This window comes from Crocodylus porosus, unplaced genomic scaffold, assembly GCF_001723895.1.
Source record: "Crocodylus porosus isolate Cpor-Errol unplaced genomic scaffold, CroPor_comp1, whole genome shotgun sequence".
Classification (NCBI taxonomy): Eukaryota; Metazoa; Chordata; order Crocodylia; family Crocodylidae; genus Crocodylus; species Crocodylus porosus.
The window spans coordinates 535,619-556,727 of record NW_017728953.1 but is presented as its reverse complement, the minus strand read 5'-3'; the positions used below and the strand labels follow the sequence as shown (position 1 = coordinate 556,727).

Below are 21,109 nucleotides of genomic sequence, written 5' to 3'. Positions count from 1 at the left end.
CCGCCCCTCCCCTCCCCTTCCCTCCCCTCCCCCGGCGGCTCCGGGCCGCACGTGCCGGGCTCTGGAAGCTTCTCGCGGGCGGGGCGGGGCGGGGCGGAGGCACCGCGGTGACCTTTTGTCAAGCGGCGGCGGCGCGAAGGTGACACGCGGGCGGGTGGGCCCCGCTCCCCTCTCCTCCGCCGTTCTCGCCACGCGCGGAGCTTTCGGTTCTCCTTTCCTCTCCGCCGGGCTGCCTCCAGGAACCAGCCGCGCTCTGTCCCTCACCCTGCCTGCCACAGCCGTGCGAGTGCACTGGGCCGCCGGGCAGTTCCCTGCCCACCTTGGCCCTTTTCCCCCCGGGACGAGACGCTGCGCTCGTGTCCTCGCTCACGGTGCCGCGGTCGAAGTGGAGGGTGACCCGTGGAGCCGTCGCCTCGTGGTGGCGAGCGCTTCCTGGGGCAGCGGCCGCGGTAGGGTTGTACGCTCGCTTTTTTTAAACTGAGCGAATGAAAAGGGTAGGAGCAAAGGGGTTTTTCTCCGAGCAGTTTGTCATTCATCGAGCGCGGTCAATGTGCGGCTGACTTTGCCCAGTGTGCTGGCTTTTTTTTGTACTTTAAATAATGTTGCCTCTGAAGCTCGAGCAGACTTGATAGCGGTGATATTTTTATTGTGGTTTGTTGCATTTTGAGAGATCATCTTTTCTGGGGTTTTTTTTTTTTGTTCAGGCAATTACATGCAGGTCTTAGATCGGTTGTTTCTCAACCAGTGGGACGGACGCATGCGAAGGTCGCGTAGGTGGGACTTCAACTCATTGCCCAATTGAAAGAACCAGTTGTTTGCACTTTAAATGGAGGCATCAGTAGATGGCTCAAACTGCAATTTTGTGGGGTTTTGTTTCTATCTAGGTGCGAGCAGGGTTTTTTTGGTGGCTTTTTTTGACAAAATGGTTGGTGGGACGCAAAAAAGTTGCGAACCAGTGTCTGAGATGAAACGTTTCTTCAACTTTACCCTGCCTTTGTACACACAGTTGATCAGAGGAAAGTTTTCTTTCCACCCCCTCCTCCCCATATTGCAACATGATTTTTGGACCCAAATCTATCTCCTATTCATTTGTACTCAAAGATCAACATTTAACAAGTAAGTTTTGCCCCACTTTGGTGAAACTTATTTCCAGTATGTGTGTGACATCATGCACTATTCAGCATTTGTTATTCAGAATGTTTCAAATTGTTTGGATTTAACTTGCTATAAGCAGGTTAAGTAGGGGGTTGCACATACTTGGTTAAGGGATAACCACCCAGGGGCTAATTAAGTTCCTAAAGTATTTAAAAAAAAAGTTTTAATAGCCTTATTTCCTTCAGATAAATAGCTAAATATCTGCTGTGGTAGAAAACCTTGAGGAAGCTAACTTTGAGAACCCACTTGAAGGGTGGAACTAAAAATTTAAAAAAACTGGACCGATGGAAAACAGTGCTCCTATAATAGAGCCCTAATGCTTTATTTTTCACCGTGTGTCTTTTTTCACTAGGTAGCATTCCTCTTCAAGACTGATCTGGCAACTAACTGTGTTCAGAGTTGTGAACAGCGAGCTATACATAAGACTGACGCCAGGGTGGAAAAGCTAAACTTGCAGGGCAAGTGCTAAAGACTTCAGCAGCAAGTGTTTGGAAGCATATTGTAGAATTGAAATCGACTGACAGAAATTAAGACTTTGCCCAATAAATGGGGCCTAGGCTCTTGAGCTAGTTGAAGCAAGTCAAAAGAATCTGTATTCAGGGAGTAACTAGAAGAAGCCAGGGTAGATGTGCACCTTATAGACTAACTGAATCAGATGCATCAGTTATCATAGGCAGCAGCAGGTAATTTTATATAGAAACCTGGCTTATTTATTTTTTGCTTTGCTAGAGCTGTTTCTGCTGATACTGTTATCTGTGAGTTAACCCGTGTGATCATTGGTCTGTGACTGACCATGTTCTGTTGTAATACCGAGTTCAAGGCAGTTAATTCAGTTTGGTAGTAGGATAACACACCAGACTGATCCAGTAGCTTTACAAGAAATAAGAAATATTAACATCGCATTGCACATTATGCATCTAAATCACTTGGAACAATCTGCATGAAAGGTGCTATACAAAACAAAACTGTATTTGAGGCCTGGAGTTGCGTGCACCTAGGGAGAGGGATACTCCAAACTGTCTGCTGCACCAGGAAATGGCAGTCTAAATACTCATGTGCTTGCACACGTCTCTGTTATGCCAGAGTTTTTCAGAAGAGATCAATTAATAAAAATCAAAGCTGGTTTTTGTTTAGTACTTTTCATATGGGGTTTCTCAAGTGTTTTACCAAATGACAAGGACTAATTGCAGGCAAGAGGGTAATGCAGAAACTGATGTGTTCTTCAAACCAGTTTCCCCACAATTGGAAGCTTGCTTTGAGGGAGAGTTATCTGGTATGCTCATGGTACCAAGCTACTGCTGCTTGTTGGCAACAAAGGGCAGAAATGAGCCCTTTTCAGTGTATCCGCTAGGGTTCAATTTGACACTTCATATCACTTGGGTTTGTTTGTTTTTACTGTCTTAATTAACTTGGAAGGAATCAGTAGTTACCAAGAGAGTAGTCAAATTTGCTTGCTTTGTCCCTCCCTCCGCCCATAACAGAAATGTCATGTAATTGGGTCCGGAGGCCTGGGGTTCCGTTCCAGCCTTGCTGTAAGCTTACTGACCTTGGGCAAGGTGTTTTGTTTTTCCATGCCTTAGTTTACCCATCTTTGTAATTTCTCATGAGAGGTGTATAGAAGTGTGATGTATTCCTTTCTATAAAGGAGCTACAGCTTTGTTCTCACAAGTCTGTTGCTAGGAGTTATAGCTGTCACAGAATCAGCATTTTGACTTTGCTGTAGGATAAAATAGGATGAGCAAGTGTTTAACTTTTCTTCACACAGCAAACAGAAGAAATTCAGCAACTGAAAAAGGAAGGTTTTTTGAGGGGGGAGACCTCAAAGCAACTCAGTTTGAGTCTCTCTTTATTGTGAAGTCTAACTTAGAAAATCCAAGAGAGCGGCAGGCAGTACTTTCAGTCTAGAGATATGTCACTCCCCCCCCCAGTAGCTGCAGCTCTATCCAGGGAGTGTCAGGATCTCTTCAGTCAGTTGAGGCCAGACACAGGTATCACTGCTAATGTTCAAAGTGGCCCTAACCTTTAGTGGTCTGACTCCATATCAGCAGGGATTTTTGGATGGGTACCCAGTCTCTAGTATAACATGCTGGCCATAGCCAGCATATGCCTGCTGGAAGTTGTTTGGTTCTGAATGTTTTTATGGTAGACTCAACCCTCTTTTGAGCATACATTTGAAACAGAGTGGCTCTTTGTCATTATGCAAATATTTATTAGCTTTGCTGACCCTTATGGTCTCTGAAATTGTGACTTCATCATGAAAAGCCTTCTCCTTCCAGTATACTTAAAGTATTTTTTCCAATCAGATGGGTCCAATAGCATTCGTCAGATTATAAGCAGAGTCCACGTTCCCGACTTTGCTGAAAAGGATTTGATTAGCTGTGTTGGTACCTGCCGAATACCAGCTGCTTGTGGTACATACTGGAATGTGGCACATATTGTGACTTTGTTTCCTTCCCAAATCAATGGGCATATTAAAACTAAGTTAAATGGCAGCCAGTTGAGCCAGAGATCACTCTGAGGATCTAAATGCCCCCCTCCCCCCGGCCCTTCTGAACGCAGGCAGCTCTGTTCATAGAATCTCTTTTAAGAGGGGCACTGCTTCTCTTTTGAAAGTGAAATCCCTACAGCAGCAGAGGCAGGAAGCCTCATATAAAATGAAACAACTTGATTCTTTCATCAGAAGAGCAGGCACTTAAAATACTGTCTTTGCTTAATTGGAGATTTAAATTCAGTAAAGTCTTCATTTAAGAAGTGATTGTGACTATGTAATTGAAAAACTTTTGTGACAAAATGTAGTTACTTAAATGAGGGTTACAGGATAATCCCAGGTATGTTTTGTATTGTGGCAAATGATTGTGTTTGCTTCTCATGACGCTGAAGCGGGTTGGGATGATCCTGCCCCAGGCAGGGGGTTGGACTAGATGACCTCTGGAGGTCCCTTCTAGCCCGACTTCTCTATGATTCAGTGAGAAGAGCTTGTTGATCTAGGACCATTAATTGACAGTGCAGCTAGGCATGGTTGAGACTGGGAGCTTGTAGTTCTTGTTCTGTGGAGATGAGGTTCCTTGCCACACTGAACACTTCATTGGACACACTGAAGTGCATTGAAAGCAGCTCTCCTTTTCTTGATATACTTAGATGGGTTTGTACAAGAAATGGTTTTCCATGCTGGCAATACATTTTTCTGGGTGCTTGTAGTTTCCTGATGTGGCGATAAGCATAATGGCAAGGCACAAGGGCATCATGTGAGCTAAAAGCTCCAAAAACTTGCCAAGTGGTGATCTGCACCAACGTTGGCATGCCTGCCTCGGGTACCTCTCTCTCCCTGTCTAAATGAAGCTCAGCAGCTTTCATAAGGTAGGTTATAGAAAGATGAGAAACTCATAGTGGGAAAGTCTCAGTCCCTCCCCCATGGATAAGGACAGCCCAAAGTAAAAAGATAAGGAGGAAGCCAAGCACGTCCTGAATTTTTTGACTCGGTTCGTACTGCAGCAGAGGATTCTGTCTCAACTTGGACCAGGACTTATGAATGCCTGTTTGGCACTTTTTGTGCCGTTACGAAGTTACATTGCTGTCCAGCACCCTCAGGGGAATTGCTATACCCTGAGGGCTGTGCAAATGGGGAGGGAGGTATGCAGTCATATTACATGTGTTAATTTGACTGTGTTACTGCTGCTTGTTCTCATTCCCATCCCCCCCAGTCCATGTTCTCCTCACTGCCTTTACCGAAGGGGAAAAAACTTCATGCAAATTAAAATTAAATCCATTACTTCTGGGTTTATCTCCTTCTAACCCTGAAATATGCACTCTGCTTCCCAGAGCTGACTACTACAGTCATTTCTTTCCCCTCCCACACAAACCTGTTGAGTCTGCCACTTTCACTTGGAGGCTTTTTGCACTTGTAGGAAGCAGTCAAAGGGCCCTACTAAATGAAGGCTTCCCTCCAGAAGTTCACAGTTTTGGGTCAGGTGCGATCTTGGCAGAGAAAAATAGAATAATCCCTTTGGCTATCCAGTCCACTTCCTTATCCTTTTGTCTTCTGTGCATGGCATGGTATGAACTAAAAGCCACTCCTTAGTCCCAGAGACACTAGAAGGCCAAGCTCTGAAATATCAAACTTCCTTATTCTTTTGATTGGGCTTCTATTGCAGAAGTCTTCAGCCAGTATTAGAAGAGGAGTGTCCTTCACCCTCAAAAGTGGTATGAATTAAAGAGGTTCTGTGTCTGAAGGCATCCTAAAGTGTTCACTAGAACACTTCTAAAATATAAACGGAAGATCCTGGGTATTAAGTGGAAAAACCTTGTGGTTTTGTGGCCTTGGAGTGTGGAAAGAGGTGCTAATAGCATGGGAGAGTGAATACTATTGACATTCTTCAGCTGGGAACTGCTGCAGGGAGTTCTGCTAATCCTGATCTGTATGCCTGCAGGCTGTATGCATGGCTGCACTGAAACTTGCTTCCTTGGGAAAGAGATGATTTACCAGCACACTGCAAGGGCTCAGTTTGCTTGCGTGTGTGTGTCGTGTTGTTGCTTCCCCTGCCTTTTTATAGCAATCCTGAAAGCTGTTAGCTTACAATCCTGTGGATAAGATGTTCTCATCCAATTCAGTTTTTTGTTTTATTCTCAACTTCCTGTGTCTTCTTGGATTCCATAACTCTGGATCATGACAGTTCTTGCTGCAGGAAGACCCGTTTACCTATAAATGCCTCCCAGTCAACAAAATGGAATGTTTCATTTGGGAGACTGAGTGGTTTCTCTCCATATGCTTGGCGCTTAAACAGTTATTCTAATTAGGGTGTGTTTTGTTGTGCAGTATTAAAGTTTAGCCCCCTGAGAATCCTGGCAGGCAGTGAGTAGGGCATAAAAAACTCTTTCAGGAGCCAAAATAAATTTCTCCCCTTGGTTGCTGCCTCTTGAGTGACAAGTCCACTAGTTCAGACTGGTATATCTGAAGTATAAAATGCTTGCTGGACAAAGTGTTGGCATTCAGAATGAGCAAGTTGATAAGGAATTTTTTCACAGTCAACAGTTAATGGGGACTTCTGTAGCTGAGCATAGGTTTTGAATTGAGCCATGCATTTCATGGTTTGTATCTGGCAGGCTCCCCATCTGTCACCAGAGCAGAACATGATGCAGGGTTCCTTGTGCTTTCTTTTGGGAAGAGCCTGGGTTATGCTTAGACTGGAGAGATCTGGTGAAAGGACAGTTGAAAGATTATGAATGAGTCAAATCATTACAAAGCCTATGATGTATATGGATCTGCTAACTCATCTGGCTGATTCTCCTGCTCTCAAAAGACATGCTGATGTTATTGTCCCAGCGGCTATCTAAATGTTGTTTGTTTGGTGGTAGTAAAAAAGTGGAAGGGGCATGACATCTCTAATGGTAGTGGGAACAAGATGCTTTAAAGTATATTGAGAGTTTTTCCTTTCACATTTTTCCTTAACCTCTGCCTGCTGGAAAGCTATGCCTCTTGTAGTGTCCCCCTCGATTCACCTGGGAAATGAAGTGCTAACCTGAAGGTTAGACAGGTTCACATGGGTCAGAACTCTGGATGTCTTTATATAAATCTGTCTACTTTGGTCTCTCCAGCAGGTAACATCAAAAGGTGCTGGTTTAAATCCCAATGCAAAAGTATGGCAAGAAGCTCCACAGGGAAGCACTGAAGCTACACAAGTGACCAATGGCACTGAGCATTCGTGGCCGGAAACGGCAGCCACATCAGGGACTCATGCTGAGGGTGAGATGTCAGAGCTACCTACCTAAGCGTGACCAGTGACTTCAATCCCTTGCTAAATTGGGATTATATGTATTGTGTTTAAGCCTAAATCCAGCAGTTAGAAGGAACCAGTGTTCCTAACCTTGATAGTACAGCTCTAGACTTTAAATGTAGTTAGCTTGCATTGAATCTGCCAAGCATCATGGTACAGAAGATCAGCTGAAGTGAATTTTGGCTTAAAAATCTGAGGTGATGCCTAAAACAATACTGAGGGAAGAGTAATTCGGTAAGGGGAGCAGTGTGGGGTAGTCTTGTGCAATGCTTATGGCCCAGTGATGATCAAGTATCGCGCTAAGAGGGAAACAAGTCACTAAATGTGTGGAAATGGCTTCTAGACTCTTTCTACCTTTTTCTCCTTTACCTCACCTTTGTTTCCTTTTCTGTTGTCTTTTTCTTACCATTGCTGCACTTTAGTGTACACTTGACCCTATGAACAGAAAGATTATGAGATCTGAGGGCTGCTTAGTCCAAGTGGATTGAACTATTCCACATTTTAATCTCTCTTGGATGTTACATGGCAAAAAAAAAAAAATGCTTTTTTTCATGCTTAAACCTTGCTTGGGTGGTAGATATCTCCTGATGTGTAGCATGAGGAGGGAAAATCTAGTCCTCCAGGAGGAGATGGTTCTGGTAGCATGATACTTCTTGGTAAGTCTTTGAGTCAATATAAAGTTTAACTTAAAAGCATTTGCCAACCAAAGTGAGGAGAAATGCAGTGAGTGACATTTTTATTCTAAAAATCAGTTGCTGCTTCAGCATGAGTGCCTCCTTTGGTTAGAAATGTCAATTTTGCCTTGACAAATATTACTTATGGATGTTGCAAGTAATTCATCTGTGTTTTTTAAGTGTCTAAACTGAAGCCATTTGAGAAACTAACTGCTATAACATGTTAGATAGTGACCTTTTTGTTCTGTTCGTCTCTGAGATCAATGGTTGCTGGTTCTGGGCTGATTTTTCAGGTGGGTGGTAGCTGTGTTTCAGATCCCCTCTCCTGCATAGGGGACCTCAGAGAGGGGAGAGACTGAGTTTTCTTCCACTGCATTTCTCCTACCTTACTTATCTTGGTGGGACAACCAAAAGCAGTTTAACCTCTGACATCTGCATAGGCCTGGGGGTTAGTTTCTATGTTAAGTGTATGCTAAATGCATAACTTCCATGGTGTTTCCTGGTCTTCTCTGCGTCCTAGGCAGAAATGTGCGTGTGTGTGTGTGTGTGTGTGTGGGGGGGGGTCCAGTCCTTTTGTTATGCTTACTTTAAAAAAAGGTGGGGGGGAAATTTGTTGCCTATCATTGTGAGACCAGTACAAATGAGGAAAGCTTCCTAGATGGGGAAATACAAACCATCTGCGTGGACCATGCTTTCAAATATGAAATAAAGAAACAGATCAGAAGTCTTTGAGTTGCAATATTCTTGAATGTTCCTCATAACAGGCTAAGAAATGCACTTTAGATGCACATTGTGGAAAATAGTTTGAAACTGACAGCATCCTTTTTCCCCTTTCTGTGTTGCTGTTTTTGTGCCAGGTAACGTAGAGATTTCAGAGGATAGCTGCAAGCAGTATGAAGTGATGTATTCCCCATCTTGTGAAGCTCCAAGAAATGGCGCAGGTGTTGAGGAAGCAGCGGCTAATGGACTGGTCCTAGCAACTGAAGATTTTGGCTACCAAATTTATGATGCTTCTGGTGAGTGTACATGCCAGCCTGGTCAATACCAGTAATCTTGAGGTGCCTTTCACTGAGAGTATTAACGATCTGTCTTTCTCATAGGCCTATTGAAGTCCACAGCTTAACACATTTGCCTGTGCTCTTAACGTACTTATGCACCAGAAAACTGTCATGCTTCTGCTGTGGGTGGAGCGCTTGGTAAACCATCCAAAAGGAGTACAGGTTTTCCTTGCTTTATGCAAGTTCTGTACGTGCAAATTCGCTCTTACGCGATAATCCTCTTTATTCCAAAAATTCATTATATGCGAGCTAAATTCACTCTTACGTGATCAGTACAGCGGAAGCCCGCAGCCAGCTGATTTGTGTGGTGCCTTGTGGGAGTGACGCGCATCAAAATAGTCTCTTGCGTGGCTCTGTGCTCCTCGCTTGTTGTCTGCGATGTGATTCTGTAGTTGGCAACCGCATTATGGCTTCTAAGCATCTCGCTAGCTTATCTCATACTCCTCTCTGCTGTTGGTGAGTACCAAAGTTGTGTTATAAAAGTGATAGAAATGGCCCTGGGGGTCAGTACAGTCGAGGTCTTGGAACATATCCCTATTTGTTACATTGTAAAGTGGGTTCCCCTTACGTGAATTCGAGTTATGCGCTGTTTTCCAGGAATGTACGTACAGGCAGTCCTCAGACTTACGTCACAATTGGTTCTGAAAACCCATTTTAAGTTGAAATGTTGTAACTCGGGACCAATTTTCTCATAAGAAACAAGGTTAGAAATGGGGGAATGGTTCCTGAACCAAGGCCCGATACCCTATTTTCACCAAAAACACCCCAGAATTTTGTGCTTGATCAATTATAGATGAGTGATATAGCTACATTAATGTATTTATATTGATTTGGAAGTACTTCTTTGAGGTGGCTTTGGACTTTTTGAAGGGTTCTTGGTTGGAGTCTTCTCAGGGGTCTTGGCTGTAGGTTTTTCTGGGGTCTTGTCTGCTTTCTTAGTGTCCAAAGTAGTTTGGACAGATGTTCTTCAGGGAGATGAGCGACACAGCGAACTTGTTTGCTGACATGGCATTGCATTGGCTCAAGTGTTGTAAGTCAAAACTGATGTCATAAAGTTGAAACAGGGTGTCAATTTATAAATGTTGTAAGTTGAGGACTGCCTGTATAGCATAAAGCGAGGGAAACCTGTACTGGGTAAGGGCAGCCTAATGATAAACAAATGCATCCTATATGAGGTAAATGACACGTGAACCAAGCCACCTAAGTGCAGAACATTGGTGTTCTTGAGCCCCTTGGAGGTTCAGAAGATGACTAACTAGAATTGTGAAGGACTGAGGAGTAAATGGGATGAAGAATCCAAAAGCCCTTAACTGGAAGGTCAGGCTGGAACTGATCTGACTTCCAGGGGGACCAAATGTTCATCTGCTTATCAGAGTGGTGTTTAGGGGCCTGAGGAAGGTTGCCTACAAAATTTAGTGTGTTGCACTTTTCAGGCTTTCACATTCTTTTTTCCATAGAAAATCTTGCTTGCATTTTGATTTGCAGGCATGCTTGCTTTTTTCAGCCCCTTCCTAAATTAATAAGCAGTGTGGGGTGTGCTATGGCTCTTTTAATCTTACAGGTTCCCCTGTGTGCATGCCCCCTTCTCCACCTGATTGGTGGAAAGGCCCCACGGTTCTGTCCTAATCGGTGGGGAGGCGAAAACTGCAGTTTTAAATACGGCGTTGTTTTTGTCTCCTGCCACTGATTGGCTGAGGGGCTCTTGATGGCTCTGCTGTTTGCTCCTGACTGGTGGGGCAGCAAAAATGGCACCATGTTTAAGACTGCAGTTTTAGCTTCCCTGCTTATCAGGATAGAGTGGCAGTGCCCTCTGCTAATCAACAGCAGGGGGGCAAGGGGCAAAGCATGCACAGGGGAATATGCCAGATTAAATGAGCTCCTGCATGCTGCATCTGCCGTGAGTTTGGTAGGTCCCTACTTATCACCACTGCCTAAAATATGCTTCCATATAAAAATCATTATTTTTGCATGCTCTGAGATCTGCGAGAATGAATATCTGGCAAGAATAAGAATTTCTGTGCAAGTGTATGAACATGACATGTTAGTCTGTGCAGTCCTTTTGTTGTGATATACTTTGTACATATGCAAGAGTGTTTTTATTGGGAAATGGAAATAAATATGGCTTGGCTTGCTAACTCGTTTGCTTGGATTTGTAATATAGATGCTGGCAAGAATGCTGCTTTAAGAACAGTGTTTAATTACTTGCTGCAGTGTAACAGACAAGCTCATACTCTTCTCAAAATGGAGGCTTTCTTACTGACTTTGATCTTCTGAATGCTAGCACTCAGAATAGCAAAACAGCAAAGCTCAAGCCATGTTGCTGCCTTAGGTACCTGGTAGACTGCATGTGTGGGGGTTGCTTAACTCCTTGTGCATTTAAAAAATGCAGCATTAGTCTGTAACTGGGTGAAAGTGAAAAAAAATCTATAAATATTGTTCCACTCTTGTCCTGTGTTTTCATTTAAGAAGTTCTTTAAAAGTGCATTTGCAGTTACTAAGAAGGTCTTGGGAATTATACTTTAATAGTCAGTCATATTTCTGAGATCCAGCAGGTTTTGTTTTTAGCCAGTGTACTTATAAAAATGACCATAGGTAAGGCATTTGTGCTCATGGGCCAAATCTTGGGGCGATTTAACATTTGAACGAGGCTTGTAAACTGCAGTTTACAAGATTTGATAAATTAGCACTAACTTATAAAACCTGTCTCATGTTTCCTTTCATTTTCTACAGAATGATTTGAGTTTTCCATTTTTTGTGCACAAGGAAACATTCTTTTTTGCATTTTATTTCCAATAATATGTTGCTGAGATCCAGTGACAATCAGCTAATTTAATATTTACCTTTAGGTGAAGGAGGCTCTGCTGTGTCTACAGAAGACCTTAAAGAATGTTTGAAGAAACAACTTGAATTCTGCTTCTCACGGTATAGCACGACTGTTTTTTTCATGGTACTAAATTGCTTATAAAAGCTGCAGATAAATGTTACTGTGTTTTGGTTGCAAATGTCTTGTGCTCTGGATCTGGGTTAAAATTTTACAGTGAAAAGGAGGTTATAGGTCAAGAGACCAGAGATCAAGGCCTGAGCTTGCTGCTGGGATACAAGGAACAGCAGGCAGCATGCAAGTAACATTAAATTCCAGCATGGTGCTATTTTGCAGTGGTGTCGGTGCAGACCAAGAGGTTTGTAGGTACAGGCAACCCCTGCTTAACACTCTTTTGCTTACCACAGTTTTGTTATAGCGCTTGTTTAAAATACCTACCTGGTTTCACTCAGCTCTGAGCACGTTTTGTTATAATGCTCAGCGCAGGGGTGGGGAGAAGCGGTGGCAGTGGTGTCGAGGGAAGTGGTGAGTGGCAGCTGGCAGGAGCCCAGGGAGGGGTGGCAGGAGCCCAGGGTCTGCTCTGGCACGTGGTGCTGGAGTGGGCGGGGAGGAGCGGTAGCAACAAGAAGGGGCGGGTGCAGGGCTGGGCAATGTGAGCTTGGATCCCAGGCCAGTGGGGCCCAGGGTGTGGTGGCAGGAGCGCAGGGTCTTCTCTGGCACATGGTGCTGGAGCAGCCAGCAGGCGGGGGGGAGCAGTGGTGGCAGTGAGAAGGGCCAGGTGGGGGGCATGAGCGTGGTGCACAGGGCAGCAGGAATCGTGGGACCCAAGGCCAGGGCCGGCAGGAGTGCAGGGTCTGGGCCAGTGCAATCCAAGCCTGCAGAGCTCCCCTGCCCCTGGGCTGCAGTCTATGACCTGTTCCGCTCCGGTCACATACCTGTGGGGCGCAGATGCCGTCCTGAGCCTGCAGCCATCTGGTGGTGGCGGCTCATCCCAGCGCTGGTTTTCCTGGAGGGTGCCCCAGCTGGGCAGAGCTGGGTGCGGGTGGGTGGCTCCACTGCTTACCTCGCACCAGAGCCCTGCTGCCTTCTCACCATAAATCCCTGGGTGGGCAGGTCCCTGACTTGGGCCCCATGTGCAGTGTAGTTGGGGCTGTGCACAGGTGCAGTGGTGGCTGGCGGGTGCAGGCTGGAAGGGGCTGTTGCAGCGAGGGAACAACAAGGCTGGGAGGAACTGATGCCTTCCCTGGCGGAGCTCGTATGGTGCCTTGCCGGGAGCGGCCTGGCCAGGGCTAGCAGGAGCACGGGGGTCTGGGCTGGCAGGTGGTGCAGAACCCGTCATCTTTATTTACATTCAATCCTATGGGGAAATGGGTTACACCCAGCCTGTCCATCAACAGCCAGCAGTGATAACTCCCACTAGTTTAATATTTGGCCCAGAATTTGTCAGTGGAAAAGCAGTACAATTGCAGCACTCCCTGTACTTGTCTACACTTTGATAGCAGCAGACCCTATCGTGGGGGTCAGGCACTCTCCAAACCCAGAGTTACACCAGCATTTTTGCTCCAAGCTCGTGCCCAGTGGTTACTCTCTGCGATGCTGAGAACTTGGATGTGGAGGGACAAACCAGTAGCAGCTTTAACTGTACGCTTAGCTTTGAAGAGCCCCTTTGGCTTGGGGTGGGGGTGGGGAGCAGGAGAAAGTGCTCAGGCCCCTTGCTGGGAATCGGCAGGACTGCAGTGTGGAAAGTTTTTATGTACACATGTGGACACTGCCTAGTTACTTCAGCTCCCAGGAAAAGTGCCGGTTCTGAGAGAGTTGTCTAAGGGCCCCAGATAATACTGGTTCAAACAGACTATAAAGGTTGCTATGTAGTTTTGCTGGAGACATTCTGCGGCTGCTCTCTGAAACTTGTTGAAGCATTGCAAAGACAATTGCCTGGCTGTCGCACTCATGCAGCTTCTGCCCTGCAGCCTTATTCTGTAGTGAAGACTACAGAATTTTTTGTTTCACAGCTCTTAAGGGGTTGAGGTCAAGTAATCACAGACACTCCTCCCTAAGGACTCCTGAGAGTATTTAAAGGCAGTGTAATGTGCCAGAGACCTGGTTGTGGGCACCCTTTTGTTGTACTTCATTATATTTGTATTGCTGTTGGTCTTGCCTAGCTTTGACCCAGTAACTCCCAGAGAAGAAAACTTGCAGAGCACATGCATCTTGACCAGAAAGACTGTAAATGTTCACAGTGAATTGTCTTTTCATGCTAAAGCTTTTGTCCCCAACCTCTATCACTTGTGTAAATGCCTGTTTACTTCTAGTGAGAATCTGTCGAAGGATCTCTACTTGATGTCTCAAATGGACAGCGATCAGTTTATTCCAATATGGACAATCGCCAACATGGAAGGAATTAAGAAGCTGACCACTGATATGGACCTTATTCTTGAAGTATTGAGATGTATGTTGAAGTCTCTTTATAAAATTATTTCTAGATGAGTGATGCAAGCAGCCAGTTTGATGGAGGAGTTCTTCTTAAATTTTAAATGAAAACCTATTGTGTTCTGGCAAGCTGGTTGTTACATAGTTATTGATCTTTTTTTTTTTTTTGGTGGGGGAAATGAGCTCTAGGTGATTCTGAAAGAAAATCATGCTAACCAAAAGCATATCCGTGTATAAGTAACTATTTTGGTGTTTATTTTGGTGATTTTTTCAGTAAACTTCCTCAAACTGGTTTCAAACAACTCTCGGAAGGGGTCTGCACCTCTATTCAAATTTTTTAAGTGTCTGTAAATGAAAGAAGGTTGAAAACTACTGATGTAGAAAGCTTCTTCAGAAGGGCAGTTTTCCCTATGTGCACTCTCATGCTGACTCTGCACACTTCCTATCCCATGGCAGTTAGTACAAGAGGTTTTTATATTAATGCTGAAGCCATAACTGTCTTACTAGATCTCGTTTGAATTTCTCAGTAGGACTGCCTAGAAACTTGCATTTTTTGTTCCTTCTTGATGCAAATGGTTCTTATTACCGTCCAAAAAAATGTAAGATCTGTCTCTCAAATTTTAAATGTGAAACTTGAAAGCACTAACTCCTAGAGCTTGTTTTATAGCCACCGAAAAATTAAAATAGGTATTGAGTGTCCTCCAGTCTCGTGGACAATGAGCAGAGAGTACTCAGCACATTTTAAATATTGAGTGCATGCACAACATCATGCAGTGCATGTTTCAAGTGAATTCATGACTTCAGATAATGCAGGAACTCATCATTTAGTTATGCAAAGATTATCTACTGATATCACTGCCTGTGAGCAGGCTTGGGTTTTGACCGTTATTTAAAAATTTTTTTTAAAGTGGGCTTAAGGACAGTGATTACACAGCCGCAGCTTGTAGGTGTATCAGATAACTAGTCTCATATCATTATTTCCACTTACGATAGAAGACTGGCTGCATGATTTCCAGTGTTAGGATAAAAACTATAACCGTATATTCACAAGAAGCTGGTGCAGTCTTTATGGTCTGATTTTTTTGCAGTCCTTGTGAGTCTGAAAAACATGCTGACCTCAGCATTCAGTGCATTCAGACTGCAAGTAATGCAGGCTGTTCTTATATGCTTTTTCATAATATTGCTTAATGCTAACTTTGCTGGGCACCCATTTTTAAAAAAATATTATAGACCTTTTTTTAAAAGTGCAGTTCTGTTTTGGGAAAATTGCTTTTGGCAAAAGATTAATTTCCAAATTGCCACCTATGATATGAAGATTGTATATTGGTTTTTCACATATCTTGTGTTTATCAAGGTTGAGCTCTTTAGGAACTAATTTGTGCAAATAATTAAAGTCTATAGCAATACATATAATGGTACAAATAAGAAACAAAATCATAATTTCTTCCAGCCTTCAGATGATACTTTAGTTGCACCCACTAATGTGTCAGTTTGTTGTTTTTAAATGCTTGAAATTTATTCTGAATTTGAAAAATTGTCCCTCTTGTCTTTTGTGGCTTCTTGGTGGAGTCAGAAATTCAAGAGCCTGTACGCTACAGGTGGACTATATGGTGTAAAATTAAATGCTGTGAACCTACAAATGTATCAAAACGTTTATCTTTCTGTTGTCTTACTATAAATGTGTGTGGGGCTGGGCATCTTGAAGTTAATATCCCATGCTTTCAAATTAAAGCAACTTTCTAACTTAAATTTTAGCTTCTCCTATGGTACAAGTGGATGAGAGAGGAGAGAAAGTAAGACCAAACCACAAACGATGCATCATTATTCTTCGTGAGATCCCTGAAACGACCCCTGTTGAGGTAAACTTTATTGAATGGCTCAAACATTACTTCAGACAGCAACAGAAAAAGTAACTTTTGCAGAGCATGCTAATTGGTAGGGCTGTGTGAAGCTTCAGTCACTGATTCAATTTGGCGGAGATTTGGCCTGATTCAGTGGCTGAATCTCGGAATCCAGATCGAATCAGGAGAACCTTTAATCTCTCCATATCAAATCTGAACCCTCCAAGTCGATTCGGAGAGATTCAGTGATTCGGACATAGATTGCAGCTTTAAATGCTTTTTTTATATATACCTCGAGGGACCAGGCGGCTCGTGAATGCTGTGATGGTGGGGCAGATGGAGTGTCCCACAGGAGTGCAAGGGAGTCTGCCGCCCCCCAGCTTGGTGACTGGTGCCTCCTGGGTCTGGGGGGGCACCCGGGGTCCCCCTGTGGTTAATCACCGAGCCAGAGGGGTGGGGGGGGGTCTGCTGCCAAACATGTGGGGGGGACCCCCACACTCCTATGGGACACTCCATCTGCCCCACCATCTTGGCATTCATGAGCTGTGCCTGGTACCTTGATGTACATAGAAAAAACATTTAAAGCTGTACCTATGGGCAAATCACTGATTCTCTGAATCAGCTTCAAATCTTCAGATTTTGCCGAATTGAATCGGGACAGTGATCCATCCAAATCAAATTGAATCGCTGTCCCCTGATTCGGGCTGAATCTAAATCAAATACAACCTGTTTTGCGCACCCTTATTAATTGGTATAAACTTGCATGTGAAATGTAATTCAGCATGAGTGCAGGCATTCATGCAGCAACTGTGTAAACTAGCACAACTAATGCAATTCCATATGAACAGATTCCTCCTTGTAAATCTCAGAGGTCTGTTTTGTCCCCTTTTAAAAATTTGCAACCCATGATGACACAGGCTGCTTCTTGCATACAGTTTGCTGTACAGTTTACTTCAAGCGTTAAGAATCTTAATTTGGAAGGACCTTGGTGTTGAGGCAAACTGTCTGGTATGAAGGCAGTTCATTCCCTTGACAGCTTAATGTTGTTGGAATCTCTTCCCAACCTTACCAGAAATGCCCTTTGGTTTATATCTGAAAAACAAATGGGTGGTAAGCTAATGGCATTGGCTTTTAAAGAACAGTACAGATATTATTCCCATGGAGAGAAATCTCAAGAAAAAGAAAAAATCTTTTGGAAAAAAATCAGGACATCTCAGCCTTGTTACATTTTTAAAGATCATTAAATTCAACCCAAGACAGCTCTGTAGACCGACTTACAGGAGACAGTGTTTGTTTCTAGTTTCCTTTGTATCTAGGTTGGTAGAAGTGTTGAGGGTGCATATTCATGCCCTGGGATGGAAATTACTGTCTTGAGCAAAGATCCTTTTAGGTGATTAAAGGCAGTTCAGAAGTCTATCGCCTGAGGAGGACTGTCTTATCAGTATATCAGTAGAAGTGAAAGTGTAAGTGAGGAGACTGCTTGGGTACTACATTATTATGTGTAAGAGTCGACAGAGCCAGAGAGAAGTTTTAAAATATTGGTAACCTCAGTTAGCCAGCTGTCAGCCTTGTAAAGGGCAAGATAACGTGAAGGTCCATTGCAGACTATCAGAAATATTTTTGGGTGAGTCTTCAGTAATCTAGGAACTCTAAGAAACAGAAACACTTGCCTTGGCTGACTAAGCTTCTTGCATCTTTGGACTGCGGGTTGCTGTAACAAGGGTTTTTTGTTTTGTTTTTTTTTTTGCTTTAGGAAGTTAAGGCTCTGTTTAAAAATGAAAATTGCCCCAAAGTGATAAGCTGCGAATTCGCTCACAATAACAACTGGTATATTACATTCCAGTCTGATACTGATGCACAGCAGGTAAGATGACCTCGAGCTTCAATGTAGTCTCAACTAGTCTGTCCCTTCCCCACTGGGAAGCGTTGTAAAATGCAGTAGAACAGGGGGTAGGCACTGTCGTTGCATCAGCAGACCAGGACCCCCCCCGTTTGAGGGAGTGTGCTAGGATCCTACCACTGTTCATCAAAGCTGCCCTGCACAATGCAGCGCCAGACTGAACACTGCCGAAGGCCCATGTCCATGGACTGGGTCCAGAGGTTGCTGACCCCTGTTGTAGTACTTGCTGTAAGGGAAGATTGAGATTAACCTATCCTATTTTCCTTTTGGAGCCAAGAATTTACTTAGTTGAAGTTCAGCATCCTTTCCTGCCCTTGTCAGTGAAATAAAAGTACCCAGCTAATCCAAAAGTTAACTGTTGGATGCAAGATGTAACATCCCAAATCTGAACTGTTACTTTTGTTCGAACCAGAACAAGCTCCTTGGTATTGTACTTGTTTTTGTAGTTCTTAAGGGGCACTCTCAAGACAAAGTAGATCCTTTTTTTGTTTTCATAAAATAGAAATAGCTTCATGAATCCTCTCTGGTTGAAAAACTTTTTCAAATACATTCTCCAGTGTCAGTAACAAGCACAAAGGTGCAAGGTTTAAACAAAAGGATCTGAAAACACAACTGAAAGCAAAGCTGAAAGGTGTTTTTCCATTTTTCCTCCCCCCCTCCCCCTTGAGAAATGGTGTCAAGAATAACTTCCTCTTCTTGAACTTCCATTTTTTTTTAATTTTTTGGATTAAAATTTTGAGTGTCCCTGTGACTAGGTTGGTGGATGGTGGCTTTCTGCTGGGTGAAGAAAAAATAAGGTGCTTTTCAGTGAGGACAGCTTAATGTCGCAAACCAGGGCTTAATTTGCACGACAGCACAAACCGTCTGGTGCAGTTTCCTAGTGTCCAGAATTGAGCAGGGTACTTGTGACGTATGACATGCAAATGCTCTGACGTTGCTCCATTGAACTACTGGCAGTTCAGTCCTTGGAACAGAAGAAAAAACTCCTTTTTGATAGCAATGTGATACAGTCCCTTCCATGCTGGGATTTTAAAAAGATTGTCAGGCCCTTTTTGAAGTACCACAATGAGTGTTTCCCTCTTTCATAAAAAAAAAAAAAATAAAAAATTGTGTAACTAGTTCCAAAATAAAGAAGCAACCTTAGGATCAACTGTTGTTAGTTTCTTTTAGAAATGTAGTTTTACCCAAATGTTGTTTCAATTAATGTTTCTCTTTTGTATGTACACAGGCATTTAAATACTTAAGGGAAGAAGTAAAAACATTTCAGGGCAAGCCAATAATGGTAAGACACTTATGGGCTAAGGGAAGATTTGAGGGCAGTGTTGTGGTTGTTTTTTGGCAGGCGTTGCAAACTTATTAATAACTTAAGTTACTAGTCCTGGATTTCAGCAGGTCTGCCCTTGCTCACCAGTTTGAGTCCTGTATGAATGGTTACAAAATCTTACTATCTAGTGGATGGTGACTTTTTCCAGTTCTTTTCCAAACAAAGGGGTCATCTGCATTTTTTTCTTTAACAACTTTCAAACTTGTACCTCTAGCTGTGAAACTTGGCACAGGGACTACACAGTTCTCTTCTAAGTGAGATTTGAACAATCTGGATTTGTGCTGTGAGTGGAGTCTAACTCTCCATACTTACTATGCAAACTAAGCTTGTAGGGGCTGAAATTTGGCATCTTTCAAAGCGTTGGCTTTTCACTTTTAATAGTTAATCTGTATACGTAACAGCTATTGCTGTAGGAGGCAGCAGAACATTTTAGTTCCCAGTGATTCTGTGGCTTCAGCTTATTGCTTGGGTTGTCAGAAGACTGAACCAATGCTGTAACCAGGTTGATCGCACAAAGCTTGCTTGTAGCCAGTAGTTAACACGAGCTTTCCTCTCTCCTGTACCTGCAGCATTATAAATCTTCTCACTTGCTCTTTCATTGCTATGTGGGGCATGTAACACAGCTTAATTTCTTTTTCAGGCAAGGATAAAAGCCATCAACACTTTTTTTGCTAAGAATGGTTACCGGGTAGTGGATTCCAATGTCTATACTCAGCCAGTTCAAACACAAGCACAGTTTGCCTCACCACTGTTTATGCAGCCTGTTTATAGTCCTCAGCAGTACTCTATCTACAGTATTGTGCCTCAGACCTGGTCTCCAAGCCCTGCACCTTACTTTGAAACACCACTGGTAAGTAATTTACATTAAGGGTAATGGCTTGAAAAAACAGATCAGTGATCTGTTGAGGTCCCTTCCGACCCTAGTTTCTATGAACCTGCTCTGCAAGAAATTGGATAGCAAAATGGAGCGTAGAAGACATGAGCTGGCATGCTTGTTCCTTGTGCTGCTGTGTACCAACTCTTTAGTTGATGGTATCAGCCAGAAAGAGGGTTTTGAAAGGAGCCAGGGCATGCCATCTGCTGCAATTATTCTGAAGGATATTTTTATAAATTAAATTTATGCCACATAAAGCTTGGAGGTGGAGGGTTTTCTTTGTCCTTTGTGGGCAGAAGGGGCCACGAGGATGTGGTGGCTTTGCAAACTGTAGATTCAAGAAGGATTTTTTTTAAGTAGTGGATTATAGCAGTGCAGGGAATGTGGTAGCTCGGGGCTGAGATGTTAAACGGTTTGTGGAAAAAAGCCGCTACTTCCATTGTTGTTTGAGCCTTTGTGTACTCCTGATGCTTACAAGTTTGTATCCTTGTTATCTCAGTTCAGCAGCTGATTCCCTGTTGTGTTTTGTATTTTCATTTCAGGCCCCCTTTCCCAATGGTGGATTTGTGAATGGCTTTAGTTCACCAGGATCATATAAGACAAATGCTGCTTTGAGTATAGGTCGCCCATTCCATAGAAACCGGTAAGAGCTGGGAAGCAGGCAGAGCTGCTAGAACTTACAGCTTTAGTCTCCTAACGATAATCATCAGAGGTTTAAGGTCTCATATCTGAACCATTTGTCTCCTTGTTTGCTAAGTCTGTGGAACTTGCTTTAAACTAAATTTAGCCTAAAATTCAGGCCAGCATTGGTGAGGCTCAAAAAATAAATAATAAATGTGTCCTGGAGAGTCTTACAAAGGTAAGGACTCCTGAAAGCTTCAAAGGAGTTGAAATCATGTGCTTGCAGAGAATAAGTCTTGATGTGGAGGGTTTCCAGATTTAAACTAGTGCTTCTAACTAATTATGTCTGCCTTATTCCCTGAGCACAGACTCCTGCAAAACAATTCAGCTTCTGTAGTGAGGCTAACGTTGTATGCAGTGTCATTCAGTTTTTTCAACTTCAAAGAGCGAAAAGCTCTAATAATAGTTCGGTAAAACTACTGAGTGCTGAATTTATCACCAGTTCATTTACCATGTGTGTCTTCTGATTAATTTTAAGGACTGAACTCAAAATATTCTCATTTACAGAAGAGGACGGCAACTTTGTGTATCGCTAGAGTGATGCTCTGTAATGACAAACACATTCCCCGCCCCCCCTTCC

General features: G+C 43.4%; 1 protein-coding gene across 1 annotated transcript in view; it reads left to right on the top strand.

Moving 5' to 3' along the window:
* Window positions 1-43: 43 nt before the first annotated feature.
* The window catches only part of LARP4 (La ribonucleoprotein domain family member 4), a gene marked incomplete at its 5' end in the record, with an annotated part of 29,633 nt that continues 8,567 nt past the window's right edge, over window positions 44-21,109 (top strand). The window contains 10 exons of the mRNA XM_019556395.1: window positions 44-139; window positions 6,748-6,895; window positions 8,458-8,616; window positions 11,505-11,580; window positions 13,792-13,928; window positions 15,665-15,768; window positions 17,504-17,614; window positions 18,879-18,932; window positions 19,615-19,824; window positions 20,391-20,491. Of these exons, the coding sequence (XP_019411940.1) occupies window positions 44-139; window positions 6,748-6,895; window positions 8,458-8,616; window positions 11,505-11,580; window positions 13,792-13,928; window positions 15,665-15,768; window positions 17,504-17,614; window positions 18,879-18,932; window positions 19,615-19,824; window positions 20,391-20,491 (1,196 nt within the window). The remainder of the gene's footprint in view (window positions 140-6,747; window positions 6,896-8,457; window positions 8,617-11,504; window positions 11,581-13,791; window positions 13,929-15,664; window positions 15,769-17,503; window positions 17,615-18,878; window positions 18,933-19,614; window positions 19,825-20,390; window positions 20,492-21,109) is intronic.